The sequence below is a fragment of the Natrix helvetica genome, assembly GCF_964273705.1.
Source record: "Natrix helvetica genome assembly, chromosome: 2".
In the NCBI taxonomy this organism is placed as follows: Eukaryota; Metazoa; Chordata; class Lepidosauria; order Squamata; family Natricidae; genus Natrix; species Natrix helvetica.
In genome coordinates, this window is record NC_138552.1 from 75,874,722 (window position 1) to 75,888,765 (window position 14,044).

Sequence of the window (14,044 nt, forward strand, 5' to 3'; positions counted from 1 at the left end):
TCCCAGGATCTGAGCTTATGCTTAACAGAACAAAACCAACCTGTAATGCAAATTGGGTTTTTTTTAGTAAGTGAAAAAAATTATCTCCCAACACATTTGTGTGTCAGAAGACTATATCATCCGTGGTTTTGGGGTTGAATACCACCTCTACGCTGATGATACTCAGCTGTATATTTCAACCCCAAACCACCCCAACGAGGCTGTCGAAGTGATGTCCCGGTGTTTGGAGGCCGTCGGGGTCTGGATGGGGGACAACAGACTCAAACTCAACCCCTCCAAGACCGAGTGGCTGTGGTTGCCGGCACCTCGGTTCAGCCAGCTGACTCCATCGCTGGCCATAGGGGGCGAACAGTTGTCCCCTGTGGAGCGGGCGCGCAATTTGGGTGTCCTCCTTGATGCCCGGCTGTCAATGGAGGACCATGTGACAGCCGTGGCAAGGGGGGCATTCCACCAGGTTCGCCTGGTGCGCCAATTGCGCCCCCTACTGGACCGGAGTGCCCTGCGCACGGTCACTCATGCGCTGGTGACGTCTCGCCTGGACTACTGCAATGCCCTCTACATGGGGCTTCCCTTGGGACGCATCCGGAGACTGCAGCTAGTTCAGAACGCAGCCGCGCGGGTTATTATGGGAAGTACTCGTTACTCCCACGTAACACCTCTCCTGCGCGAGCTGCACTGGCTACCTGTAGCCTTTCGGGTGCGTTTCAAGGTATTGATTACCATCTTTAAAGCGCTCCATGGCAGAGGACCTAGTTATCTGCAGGATCGCATCCTACCACACACGTCCCTGCGACCTATCCGCTCACACAGGGAGGGGCTCCTCCTGGTGCCGTCTGCTAGGCAATGCCAGCGGGCGACACCTAGGAGTAGATCCTTCTCTGTGATGGGCCCAACCCTCTGGAATGACCTCCCCCCAGACATTCGAACTACCACCGACCTCCGCTCCTTCCGGCAAAAGTTAAAGACTCACCTATTTCAATCAGCTGGCCTGGCACTGTCTTAGTTTTACCTCCCGGGATTTATTTATTTTAATTGGGTTTTAAGGGTTTTATAGGCTTTTACAGTATTATATTTATTATTCGATTACAGTCTCATAACCTCCTTCACCAGTATTAATTTAATTGTTTATGTATGTATTTTATAATGTATTTTAGTGACTGTACACCGCCCCGAGTCCTCTCCGGGAGAGGGGGCGGTCTATAAGTGTGAATAATAAATAAATAAAATAAATAAAATATATTCCATGAAATTAGGAAGAGTTGGCTTTACTCAGTCTGATTTCCATTTTTAAACAATGAGCTTCTTCCTTTCTTCACCCAGAGAATGGAATTGCATTAACTTGCCATGCCACCTATCACACTGTATACGATAAAATCAAATCTGGAGAATGCTTTCAGGTTTCATTAGCATTAGCACTTACACTTATATACTGCTTCATAGTGCTTTTACAGCCATTTCTAAGCAGTTTACAGAGTTAACATATTGGCCCCAACAATCTGAGTCTTTTTACCCACCTCGGAAAGATAGAAGGCTGAGTCAATCTTGAGCTAGTGAGATTTGAACTGCCGAACTGCAGCTAGCAGTCAGTTGAAGCTGTAGGCTGCACTCTAACCATTGCATCACCTTGGTTTCATTCTAGTTGGCTAACTATTTATGCTCCATTTCAGAAAAATGGTGTCCCTTATCTAGAGACTTCAGTGTGTACTGCTTCAACATTCACTCCACATTTAACACGTAGACCGCTCTTCCTCCCCACACTGCACAAACATGCATTCTTTTTAGAGCTTTAGTGAAACACCTGTGTAAATTTAAAGACTAGCCTGACCTCACTGTGAATAAATCAGTGTTTCAAGTACTTCTTAAGACTATTTCCCACACATCCTGATTAAAGATTAGTAATGAAGATTGACCTCTTTCAGTGAATATGTTCAGGGCTTAAGTTCTTTTCTCTTCCAGAGAAGGCAAGAGGAGATGTTTCATTTGTTCTTTGTTGTCACTTGTAAGAAATCTCTTGGAGTGCGAACACATAATCACAGGGAAGATGCCATCAGAGCTACCAGATTGGTTTGGTTTGGTTTATTTGGATTTATATGCCGCCCTTCTCCAAAAGGACTCAGGGCGGCGTACAACATTAAAAAACACACATCCCAAAAGTTAAAAAAGATTAAATCCATTTCCAAAAAAACAAACTGAATTTTTTAAAAAAACAATACATTTAAAATAAGTTAAAATTAAAATTAACAGGCCAGGCCGGCTTGCTGGAAAAGCCAACTTTTTAGGGCGCGTCAGAAGGACCGGAGGTCAGGGATTATGCGAAGCTCCGGGGGCAGCTCATTCCAGAGGGAAGGCACTTCCACAGAGAAGGCTCTCCCCCTGGGGGTCACCAGCCGACACTGCCTGGCCGACGGCACCCTGAGGAGGCCAACTCTGTGGGATCATACTGGACGGTGGGAGGCTACTGGTGGCAGTAGGTGGTCTCGCAGGTACCCTGGGCCTTAGCCATGGAGTGCTTTAAAGGTCATAATTAATACCTTGAATCGCACCCGGAAAACAACCGGCAACCAGTGCAGGCCGCCTAAAAGGGGTGTAACATGGGAGCACCTAGGTACCCCCATGATAACCCGCGTGGCCGCATTCTGGACCAGCTGAAGCCTCCAGATGCTCTTCAAGGGCAGCCCCATGTAGAGAGCATTGCAGTAGTCCAGGCGAGAAAGGACAAGGGCATGAGTGACTGTGCACAGAGGATCTCGATCCAGGAAGGGGCGCAACTGACGTACCAGGCGAACCTGGTAAAATGCCCCCCTGGTCACGGCCGTCAATGTTCTTCTAAACTAAGCCGCATATCCAGTAGGACTCCTAGATTGCGAGCCTTCTCTGAGGGGGCTAAAATTTCTCCCCCTATCGTCAAAGATGGAACAAGATGTACAAATTGGGAGAGAGTGGCAGCTCCCCACAATCACGTGATCAAAATTCAGGCTTTGGCATCTGCCTTGTATTTACAATGGTCACAGTGTCCCAGGGCCTTATCGCCATTTGTGACCTTCTCAGCTGACCTCTAACAGCAAACTCAATGGGGAAAGCCATATTTCCCCAACAACTGCACCATTCACTTGAGAACGGCAGTGTTTTGCTTTAAAAGCCATGGCAAAAAAAGGTTGTAAAATTGGGCAAGTCTCACTTAACAACCGCTTTGCTTAGCAAAAGGAAATTCTGATCTCAATGGCGGTCGCAATTCGAGGACTGCCGGTACTCCAAAAGAAGACAAGCTCAGCCTACAAGAAAAGGAAAGAGAAAGGCTGATCCCACCCTCTCCCTCCAAAAGAAAAGCTCATTCTTCCAAAAAAGTTTAATGTTTCCAACCTTTCCAAAACAAAATGCCCAGGAGGAAAAAAAAAAAGGAAGTCTTCCGGAACTTATTTGTTTTTTTTTTACCTTCACTTAATTTTGTTGGTTGTTGGGGGCTTTTTTGTATTGGCTGCCATGCAAATATACATCGGGAGCATTCAGAGGCCTAGAGCGATTCCTCTGACATCTTATACCAGGGGTGTCCAAACTTGAGAACTTTAAGACTTGTGGACTTCAACTCCCAGAATTCCCCAGCCTGGCTGGGGAATTCTGGGAGTTGAAGTCCACAAGTCTTAAAGTTCCCAAGTTTGGACACCCCTGTTCTACAGCAATGCAGGTACATTTTTTGGCCCAAAGTCCAAAGTAGTATGATCAGAGACTACACATTATCAAACAAATTTGTATAAGCGTACAGTAGATCTCATAAAAGGATCCAGCCCTCCAGAACCTGCTCCAATGATGTTGAAGAAATTGGCTCTACTAGAAAACTACAAGTCCCTAAAGTTCTCAAGTTTGGATACCCCTGTCTTATACCTTGTGGCACTGCAGGGAAGGAGCCACTTTTCATTTTATCTCCTCACTAGGAATAACAGAAGGTATGAAGGTAGCTTTCTGTCTTACCTTGGATTTGGATGCTGTTTGGCTGGAAAGAAGGATTGCTGAGCGAACCATTTGTCTTCAAATGCACTTCGCCAAATTGCTGGGTGGCTGAAGGCTGTGATGTTCTTTTCTGCATGAAAGGAGGGGGAGGAAGAATTCTCCCAGGGCTTATACAAAAGGGAGGGGGGAGAGAAAAGGTACAGAAGCTGAAAACCTGAGATATTAAGAAAGAATACACTACAAATAGTAGTTAGATGTCTTGCTCAAAAGGTAATATTTATTTAAAGTATTTAATATATTCTCCCAGGGTCACATTGTGGGAAAAAAATATTTTTAAAAGTTCTTATATATTATAATACAGTACCTCAGAGAAAGGAAACTAAGATCTTTCATTCTATTTAACAAAGGAAATTATTTTTTAACAAGGTTGGATATCTACCTTCTCCTCCAAATATTACATGGTGGAATTGATGGGCCCCGTGGGAAAATTCTGAGAAGGAAGAGAAAGTCACACCATTTTCGGTAGAGTAGAGCAAAAGGGGAAATGGAGGCTGTGAAGCTTTCCCTATGTTGGTTTTGCAAACATGGCTGAGATGAGTGAAATCCTCAGGAAAAACTCATATATTTCTTCACTGCCAGGAGTAGAGAAATGTCATGTCCTTGGTTTTGATCTTCACCTAACTTTAGAATCTACATTTTGCCTTCCAGTGCTTTGAACAGGAAGCTAAGATTTCAATTAGCTTGTACAATACACATACACAACCATACATCCACTTTAGCTGCATTCATACAATCATTTGTTAGCTGTGAGGAATCCGGATACTGCAGATAGATTGCTTTCTTGTCCAAACTTCTAGAACTTATTTTTAGTCTAATAGCTGAACAGTTTCTTTTAAGTTATTTTATTTTTCTTTTGCAAAATTTACCTGTGTTCATGAAGAATAGCTGTAACTGTCACCCAGTAACAGGCAAAACAAAATCTTCTAGAAACTATTGTTCAGTTAGATCTTTTAATCTAAGAAAGCCTTCCAACTGATTGTAGAGCATTTTGTATTGCCAGACAGGTCTCCTTTCTTACAGACTTTAGTGGATTTCTTTTAATGATTTATGAATTGCTTCATGAATTCCTAGGTTACTCCAGTTGGTGACTATAGCATTTACTTATATTGCCTCTCACAAAAGAGATACTTGGCCTTATTTCAACCAAGATCTTTGCCTAAATAAATCACAGTGCTACTGAGGGGACAGCAAATTAAATTTTGCATATAATAATCAATAACAACCTGTAACCTCTAGGAAATTGCCACCTGAAATTGTGTCTATGCCCTACAGTACAGCATATTTTGAAGTACAATTTGTTGTTTTAAAAAAGTAGTTCTGACTTCAAAGGATGAGATCCTCATGTACAGGTGAAACTGGAAAAATTAGAATATCGTGCAAAAGTTCATTTATTTCAGTAATGCAACTTAAAAGGTGAAACTAATATCTGATAAGACTCATTACATGCAAAGCAAGATAGTTCAAGTCGTGATGTGTCATAATTGTGATGATTATGGCTTACAGCTCATGAAAACCCCAAATCCACAATCTCAGAAAATTAGAATATTACATGCAATAAAAAAAAGAAGAATTGTACATAGAACAATATCGGACCTCTGAAAAGTATAAGAATGCTTATGTACTCAGTACTTGGTTTGGGCTCCTTTTGCAGCAATTACTGTCTCAATGCGGCGTGGTATGGAAGCTATCAGCCTGTGGCCCTGCTGAGGTGTTATGGAAGACCAGGATGCTTCAATAGCGGCCTTCAGCTCTTCTGCATTGTTTGGTCTCATGTCTCTCAACTTTCTCTTGGCAATGCCCCATAGATTATCTATGGGGTTCAGGTCAGGCGAGTTTGCTGGCCAATCAAGCACAGTAATCCTATGGTCATTGAACCAGGTTTTGGTGCTTTTGGCAGTGTGGGCAGCTGGGAAATGAAGTCAGCATCCCCATAAATCTCGTCTGCAGAAGGAAGCATGAAGTGCTCCAAAATCTCTTGGTAGACGGCTACGTTGACCCTGGTCTTAATGAAGCACAGTGGTCCAAAGTCCTCTTTTCTGATGAGAGCAACTTCAGCATCTCATTTGGAAACCAAGGTCCCAGAGTATGGAGGAAGAATGGAGAGGCCAATCAAGCACAGTAATCCCATGGTCATTGAACCAGTTTTTGGTGCTTTTGGCAAAAGTTGCTCTCATCAGAAAAGAAGACTTTGGACCACTGTGCTTCATTAAGACCCATCAAAAGATGGCGGTGGCAACCGGGGAACTGGTTTGGGGGTGTGGCCAGCCTGGGTCACTGCTGATTCTGCAACCCAGGCCGGCATACTACTACCATTTCGGCCGAACCTGTAGGAACCCACCTCTGATCCCCTCACATTTTATATCATCAAATAAAGACTTTTGCCCCTTAAAAGTTATCAAGTGTTGCAAATCTTTACTGTAATGTAGAAACAGCCATATATGTTTTAAGCCTCACTTAATTGCTTTCAAGACAATAGTATCTGGTTATATTATTCTGATTCTTTGAAAAAAGTAGGGTTAAGGTTAGTTTACATTAGCTGCTAATTGAAAACAGAATAATAAAGCTAAAAAACCTTACCAGGTTGAGAAAACTTTGTCAGAATTTTCAGAAGCTTGTTCATGTTTTGACACCCATTTGACTTCCTTCCTCCCTCCATCCCTCCCTCCCTCCTCTTCCTCAGCACTTATGTCTTTAGTACTAAGTGTATTTCTTTGTAACAAAATATTATGATTCCATAATTATAGTATTATATAATAATCTCTGTATTATGATGAAGACTTGGGCTTATCAGTTTTATTATTAATGAAGAATAGATAATCATTGTTTTCCTTACAGCATCCATCCACTTCAATTCTATTTGACAGCACTTTCCTCTCCCCCCAATTTACTCCCTAAACATCAAAAAGTGTCAAAAGGAGCAGGTATTTATTGCCCAAACCTAGAAATGAAAAAAATAGATCCTTTTTCATTTTGTTTGTTACCTTCAAGATGGTGTATGTGCGTGTACTATGGCAAAAAACTTCAGAGTTCTCCATTTTTGTTTCAACTTCTATTCTTCAAAATTGTTTCTCTTTTCCCAGAAGCCCTCCTTTTTGTTAGGCATTTCTGGCAACTATAATAGCACAAAAATGACTCTACTTTGTGTTTTCAAGGCTGAACCTTATCGTCTCTGTTTGCTTCTGATTCTGTTACAAAAGGAATTAATCTTCTGTGCGTATCCAAGTGGAACAACCATAGAATGTCCCCACTCCCCTCTAAGAAGACTTGCCTCTCTCTTCTTGAAACTTGTCCACATGAAACGCAATACTTTCGAAGCTCAATTTTATGTGATCGAGAAGATATATTATTGGATTTTTCTCATATGTTACTTTTCAATGAAAACAGTGGCACAAGAGAGGAAGAGTTTAAATCTTTTCCCAACACCACTCTCTAATTAAACATTTATGGCTGGCTGCTGTTCTATGACAGAATAAACAATTAAAATTGTTTCCCAACTCTGGGACAACCAACAACTTTGGAAAGAAAAATTGGTCAGAATAAAAGGCACCGGAGGGAAAAGGCTCAATGCATCTTCAATAGTTGGTACATTTTCTTAAAGATATTGCTTTCCATTGTTTATTTCTTTTACATTTTGGGTGACCTGAATATTACTTAACATAGCAATCAAAACAGCATTATATATTTTTTCCTAATAAAAGCTTTTCTTTTATTAGAACTATTTATCAGTTTATACTTAGTGAAGGTTTATTTATAATAAAGTTTTAACTCTCTTCCTTGTGTCACATAAGATATATGGCAATGCAATGCAGGTGCCTTGGACTTTTTGCATTTGTGCATGTTACATTAAAACCTAGTTCAATGTTAATCTGAAAAGATGCTTAATTTTAGCTTGATTTTTAGTTGATCTTGTCCTCTCTGTAAAATTTGAAATGTTTTTCTCCAAACTTGTAATTCATAACAGCTCTTGTAATACATTCCTCGGTTTCATTCTAGTTGGGTAACTATTCCCTCCTTATTTTCTATTACAAACATATATTGTCAAATATTTGAACATAAAAGGATAGGACTGCTACATGTAACATGTAAGCCACTGAACATTGTATTAAGAGACTAGGAAATGCTGCAGAGGCCCATCCTGTGGACTCACATTGCAAAAAGTCCTTTCTATCTTGTCCTTGGTTTTATAAAATCATTCCTTTAGTATCAACAGTCAGTACCAACAGAAAATTATTTTGGAATATATAATACCGAAAACACTTCAGGAAGATTTTTCTTGTAAGAAATATTTGATACCTGAAGATTTCTTACCTTTGAATTTCACTAGGAAATTGGCTATACACTCTTCAAGTAGACTCCAATTGCTTTCTATCTTTGAAACCTTGAGATGATAATCCTTAGGCAATTTCTTCTATTCAAAATGATCAGATGTAAGAAGTGGGGGGGGGAGGGAAGGGGGCTGGATGGTAGGGAAAATGGCCTTACCTCTCTGTTCCTGGATCCGCTGTTGATGGGTTGTGAGGGCTCTTGTGAATACTGGGCCTTGGTGAAGAGAGGCTCACAGCATGCGAGGGGGGTTCGTTGCCCACAGCAATTCCACTTTGGTTTGAATGAGTGCTGGAGAACATGGCAGCTGTAACAGTGCAAAAGCATTCACAGTTAATATGAAAGGCACGTATGGATTTGTCATTCAATTGTGCATGATTTTGATTTTCAAAAGTAATCCTAGAAACATAGTGAGCTTCCTTTATATACATTATATGTAAACACAGCCTAGAGAACCATCTGAATGGGATGTTTTAATTTTTTTTTTATTAGATGCACATTAAAACATTGGACACAGTGTAACTGTCCTGGCAATGTCTTTGCCATACATACTAAAATATAAAGTTAAATATCATAACCACCATGCTTATTTACAATTGGTCTGTTCAGTATTTACAAATATAAAGATATCATACTTCCATGCATGTTACTTTGTTCTTGTCTTAATACATTTTCACTGTTATAATTTCATACATAATTCTAATCTCCATTCTATAAATCTTAGTCATTGCTTATTTTGGGTTTCTCCTGTTTTGTTCCAACCATCGATAAAATTTATCCCAGATCTTGTAATATTCTGATTCGTCTTTGTTCTTCAATTCCCATGTCAATTTATCCATAAATTACTTCCTCTTCTTGTGGAATTTCCCTGTTTTTTCCAGTTTTGGGCAAAGACCATTCTTGCTGCCGTAATAATATGTATTATTAAGTAGATTACTCCCTTGTTATGTTTATCATTTATCATTCCCAAAATAAATAGTTCTGGTTTAAATTCTATTTCCTCTTTGGTTCTCTTATCAGCCACTTTTGAATTTTCCGCCAATATTCTTTTGCTTTTTGGCATGACCACCACATATGGTAGTATGTGCCTGGTTCATAATCACATTTTGACGCTAAATTTCTAAACATTTTGGCTATTCTCTTTGGCTATATGCTGGTCTTGTTCTATTCAGGTCTTTTCCGTGTAAGATTGACATTGTCTTGGCAATGTTTTGGCCTGGTCTCACTCACCATCCTCAGGCTGGTGTTTTCGGCTTGAAGTGTGATCGGAGCTGCCGTCTTTCTATAAATATTTCGGGGTGGTGGTGGAGTGCTGGCTTTGTTGCTGTAACCGGGTTGGTTGGCTGTGTTGTTACATCTTGATTAGTTGATGGAGTTGATGTATGCAGATTAGTCGGCTGTTTCATAACATCCTGTGTGGCTGAGGTACTAGCTGTGTGCCCATTAGTCTTTTGTGTTGTAACAACCAGGGTAATGGGCTGTGTGATCCCATTGTGATGAGCTCTAGTGTAGTGATATCCTGAATCCTGTGCTTCAACATCCTGGGAGGTTGGCTGTGTTGTAACCTCCTGAGTTCTGTGATGAAATGTCCTGAGCAGATGGCTGTGATGTAACATCCCAGACTTTGGTTTGGCTCCGAGTTTGCGGTCTGGCCATTTGTTCATGGCGTGTGTCAGTTTGCTTTGTGTGGGGGTCGGAGGGGGGTGCAGCAGTTGGTGATGCCACTGTGGTTTGGCTTCTGGATGGTGGTTGCATTTCTTCTATGGGATGGGTTTGGGTTTGAGTCTGGTGAGGGTGATTGGTGGTGGCGTCCTGTGTTGTTCTGGGTCCGGTGTCAGATTTCGTGGCTGGGACTCATTTGTTGACTAGGGCTAGTTTCCAGATGTCTGGTAGGCGGGAGGTATCGTCACGTTTATTCATGTTGTGGAGGTGCTTCTCTATTTCAATGGCTTCCATAATTATTCTCGTGTTGAAGTGTTCAGTTTTGGAGATTAATTTGGTTCCTTCAAAATCAATTTCATGTCCTGTTGCTTTAAGGTGCTGGAAAAGGGAGGAAGTTTTGTCTTCTTTTCTGACTGCATTCTTGTGTTCTGCAAAGCATGCATTTATTCTCCTATTAGTTTGTCCAATGTATGTGGCTGGGCAGATTTTGCATTGTATTTCATAGACTTCTTGGTTTTCTAGCTGGATCTTGTTTTGGGGATTTCTTAAGATGTTGGCTATTTTTTGGTCAGTGCCGAAGGCTGTCTTGATATTGTGGAGTGTCTTGTGATATTGTCTTGTGTTTGTGGAGAATTTTGCTGATTTTATCTGTAGTGCCTTTGATGTAAGGGAGGGGGTGATGCCGTTGTCCTGTTCTGTCTCTCAGTTCATGGGGGGTGTCTCCTTTTGGATTAGGTTGGTAATTGTGTTTCTTTGGAATCCAATGGAAATTAATATGTTTGTGAGAGTGTGTAATTCAGTTTTCAGGTGGTCTTTGTTGGCTAGGCGTTTGGTTCTGGAGATGAGGGTCTTGGCTATGGAGTTGATCTGTGCAGGGTGGTGATGGGATTGTGCGTTTAAGTAGCAGTTGGTATGTGTTTTTTTCCAGTAGATGGTGTGTCCTAGGGAGCCATTGGGTTTTTTGTAGATTAGGACGTGCAGAAAGGGAAGTTGGTTGTTAGCTTCTATTTCCATAGTAAATTGTATTTTGGGGTATAAGCTGTTGAGATGTGTGAGGAAGTTGTCCAGTTTCTCCCTAGTAACACCTTCCATCTTGGCTAAAATTCCCACTTTTATTTGGATTCCAGTCTTAGGTAAGACTTAGTAGCCTAAAATCCTATCTAGGATTCCATAATTCAAGTTCATAATTCTACCAACATGTATTCTCTAAAACTATTAAAGAAGCAAATTATTGGAAGGATGTGCTGATTTCCGCCTAATGACAACTCCCATACAATTGCAGAATTAGGAAAAAAACCCCATAGTTTTATCCACAAATTAACATATTTGTAAATGAGTTGTCATATCATAACAGAAATCCAGAGGCATAATTTGAATAGCTGCTTAAATCATAAAATTATAAAGTCACTATGCTAAAGTTTTATAAATGTGGTTGAAGAAATGGACTGACAAAAGAATTACATGTTAAAATGGAACATGGAATTCATGTTGGGCAGAAGAAGACTTCATTCCTAGGGTGTGGATTAAAACTTTATTTCAATTAGTTTTAAGGGGAAAGTTTATATATTCTAATAAAGGGATGTCAGTATCAAAATGCACCCAATCTCACTAATCACATACAAAAAACTCAAGATATATACAGAAAACAGTCCTTCCTGTTCCACTATGAAAACGTAAGATAAATTTTGATTTCCCCATACATCCATTGCTTATTAAATATTATTAAAACAAGAAGTCATTTGACGGGTGGAAAATTTTAATCATTACTGTCACTTGAACAGCACAACATTGTAATCAAACACTCCAACAAGGAGTGGTTAAAAGAATAATGTAGAATAATAGTAATGGACATGCTGACAGCGCTAATATGAAGGAAGGAAAATAATTGTTTTTTATGTTTGCCCATTAAGATATGGGAAATTTTTCTTTTGTTACTGGAATGTGACTGGTGCCAGTTAGGATGCCGAGGCTATTTTGATATGATTTTGTATGAAATCATTATTGCCACTATTTTGGTAAAGAGATATGTTTTGTATATCTAATCTAGCTAGTTTAACTATGTCATGGCAAAGGAACATAAATTGATGCACTGAAGTGCTGGAACAAGCTCTAAAGGTTCATTTAGAGTCCAACATTGTGTTTCCAATAACAGCCAGCTAAAAAGTATGAAGTCAACATTCCTTCTTTGCAATTTATCTCCTAGCAACTAGCATTATAGGCAAGCTGATGCTGAAGCGGGGCTGTGGGTTGCCCAATTTTGTCACCATTGCTAATATTAATTAATAAGGAGATCTGGAACACGTTTTTGCTTTGTGCATTCAGTTGCACCAGCTTCCAGAATAGTTTATTTCACTCTAGAATAGAATCGTCTATTATGTTTTGAATTTCTTTCACCTACCCTACCAACCTATCAGCATTTCATGGCTCCTGTGCATACTTTCTTAAAGATTTATTTCTAAAAGAACCTTCATAGCTTTAGAGTTCCCTGAGATTGCAGATAGAGTACTGTTATTGGAGTGGGGGTTATGTACAGACACCCCCCCCCCAATTAGACCCCCACCGGGTTAGATGAAAACCTCCACCAGAAAATTCCCTAAGAACTGAAAAGAAATGCCCATGGGAAAATACCCCTTTAACTTTAATTTGATTTCTAGACCGCCCCTCTCCCAGAAGGGACTCGGGGCGGTGTACAGTCATATTAAAACAGTAAATATACATAATATAAATATAAATAAATATAGGTGTGGCTGGAGGAGGTAGCAGTAGTTTACTGTACAATAGTTAAAGTTAGATTAAAATTTAGGAATTTAAAAATACATTAAAAACACCCCTAAAAACTTTCCCAGAATAAAAATATTTGCCAGGAGGTATAAATGGGACTATAAATGGGCCAGGCCAGCTAATTGGAACAGGTGGGTCTTAAGTTTCTGTCGAAAGGAGCGGAGGTCGGTAGTAGTTCTAATATCGGGGGGGAGGTCATTCCAGAGGGTTGGGCCCATCACAGAGAAGGCTCTACTCCTAGGCGCCGCCCGTTGGCATTGCTTGGTGGACGGCACCTGGAGGAGTCCCTCCCTGTGAGAGTGAATTGGTCGCAGGGATGTATGTGGTAGGATGCGATCCCGCAGGTAACTAGGTCCTGTGCCATGGAGCGCTTTGAAGATGGTAATCAACACCTTGAAACGCACCCGAAAAACCACAGGCAGCCAGTGCAGCTCGCGCAGCCCTGTCTTTCCCATTTCTTTTAAACTGTTCATTGCTGACCGCTAGTAACGCTTATTGCAGAGGCCTTGTCGTCATTCATAAGATACATTGTTTCAATGACAAATGAAGGTGGAGATACAATGTATCCAGTGACCTCAATAGCTGGAGAAAGGCTTTAATAAACTCAAAAGGCCGGGATTGCTCAAACTGGTAGGATCGCAGATTGATCACAGAAAGCAAACCAGATTAAAAGGCATGAGAGTGTAACACTTATGCCCAAACTTCCTACATCCAAAGAGGACAGTGACTATGCACCCCAGGAAAACCTTTAAGATAACTAGGAAGATATTTCCCTTTGTTCCTCAGTCATAAAATGGAATCTCATGTTCACATTTCCTTCACAAACACAGCACAAAGGACTCCAAATCTTACAAAAATCTCACTGATGTACCAGTGAATTGCCAGCTTCCCCAAAAACGAACTCCTGTTATTGTTTTTGGAATAAAGAGAACAGCTCGCCTTGCGTCTTTTCCCAGCTCAGAAGAAAAAGAACCCAGGGAAATTCTCCCAACAGTTATAATGTTTAAATATTTAAGGAATGACACTTATGCTTCAACTTCAGAAAAAGAAAAGAGATATAGGCTGTTTTTTCCCATGAACTGTGTGAAGAAATATATTGTTTTATTTAGTCTTAATTTATTTCCAATTTCCTTTTAGATGTGACTAAATTCCTTAGATGGGATTGAAAGAGTGATACGGTGGTACCTTGCTCAATAGTAGTAACTGTGAGAGGGATCTTGGAGTCCTAGTGGACAATCATTTAAATATGAGCCAGCAGTGTGCAGCAGCTGCC

The 14,044-nt window shown here is 40.6% G+C and overlaps 1 protein-coding gene across 4 annotated transcripts in view; it reads right to left on the reverse strand.

Moving 5' to 3' along the window:
• Positions 1-14,044, reverse strand: part of GLIS3 (GLIS family zinc finger 3) — a 179,909-nt gene that overhangs the window by 10,456 nt on the left and 155,409 nt on the right. For all 4 annotated transcript variants that reach the window (XM_081941133.1, XM_081941130.1, XM_081941132.1 and 1 more), the window contains 2 exons: positions 8,488-8,635; positions 3,967-4,112 (listed from right to left, as the gene is read on the reverse strand). In XM_081941133.1, coding sequence (XP_081797259.1) covers positions 3,967-4,112; positions 8,488-8,635 — 294 coding nt within the window. The remainder of the gene's footprint in view (positions 1-3,966; positions 4,113-8,487; positions 8,636-14,044) is intronic.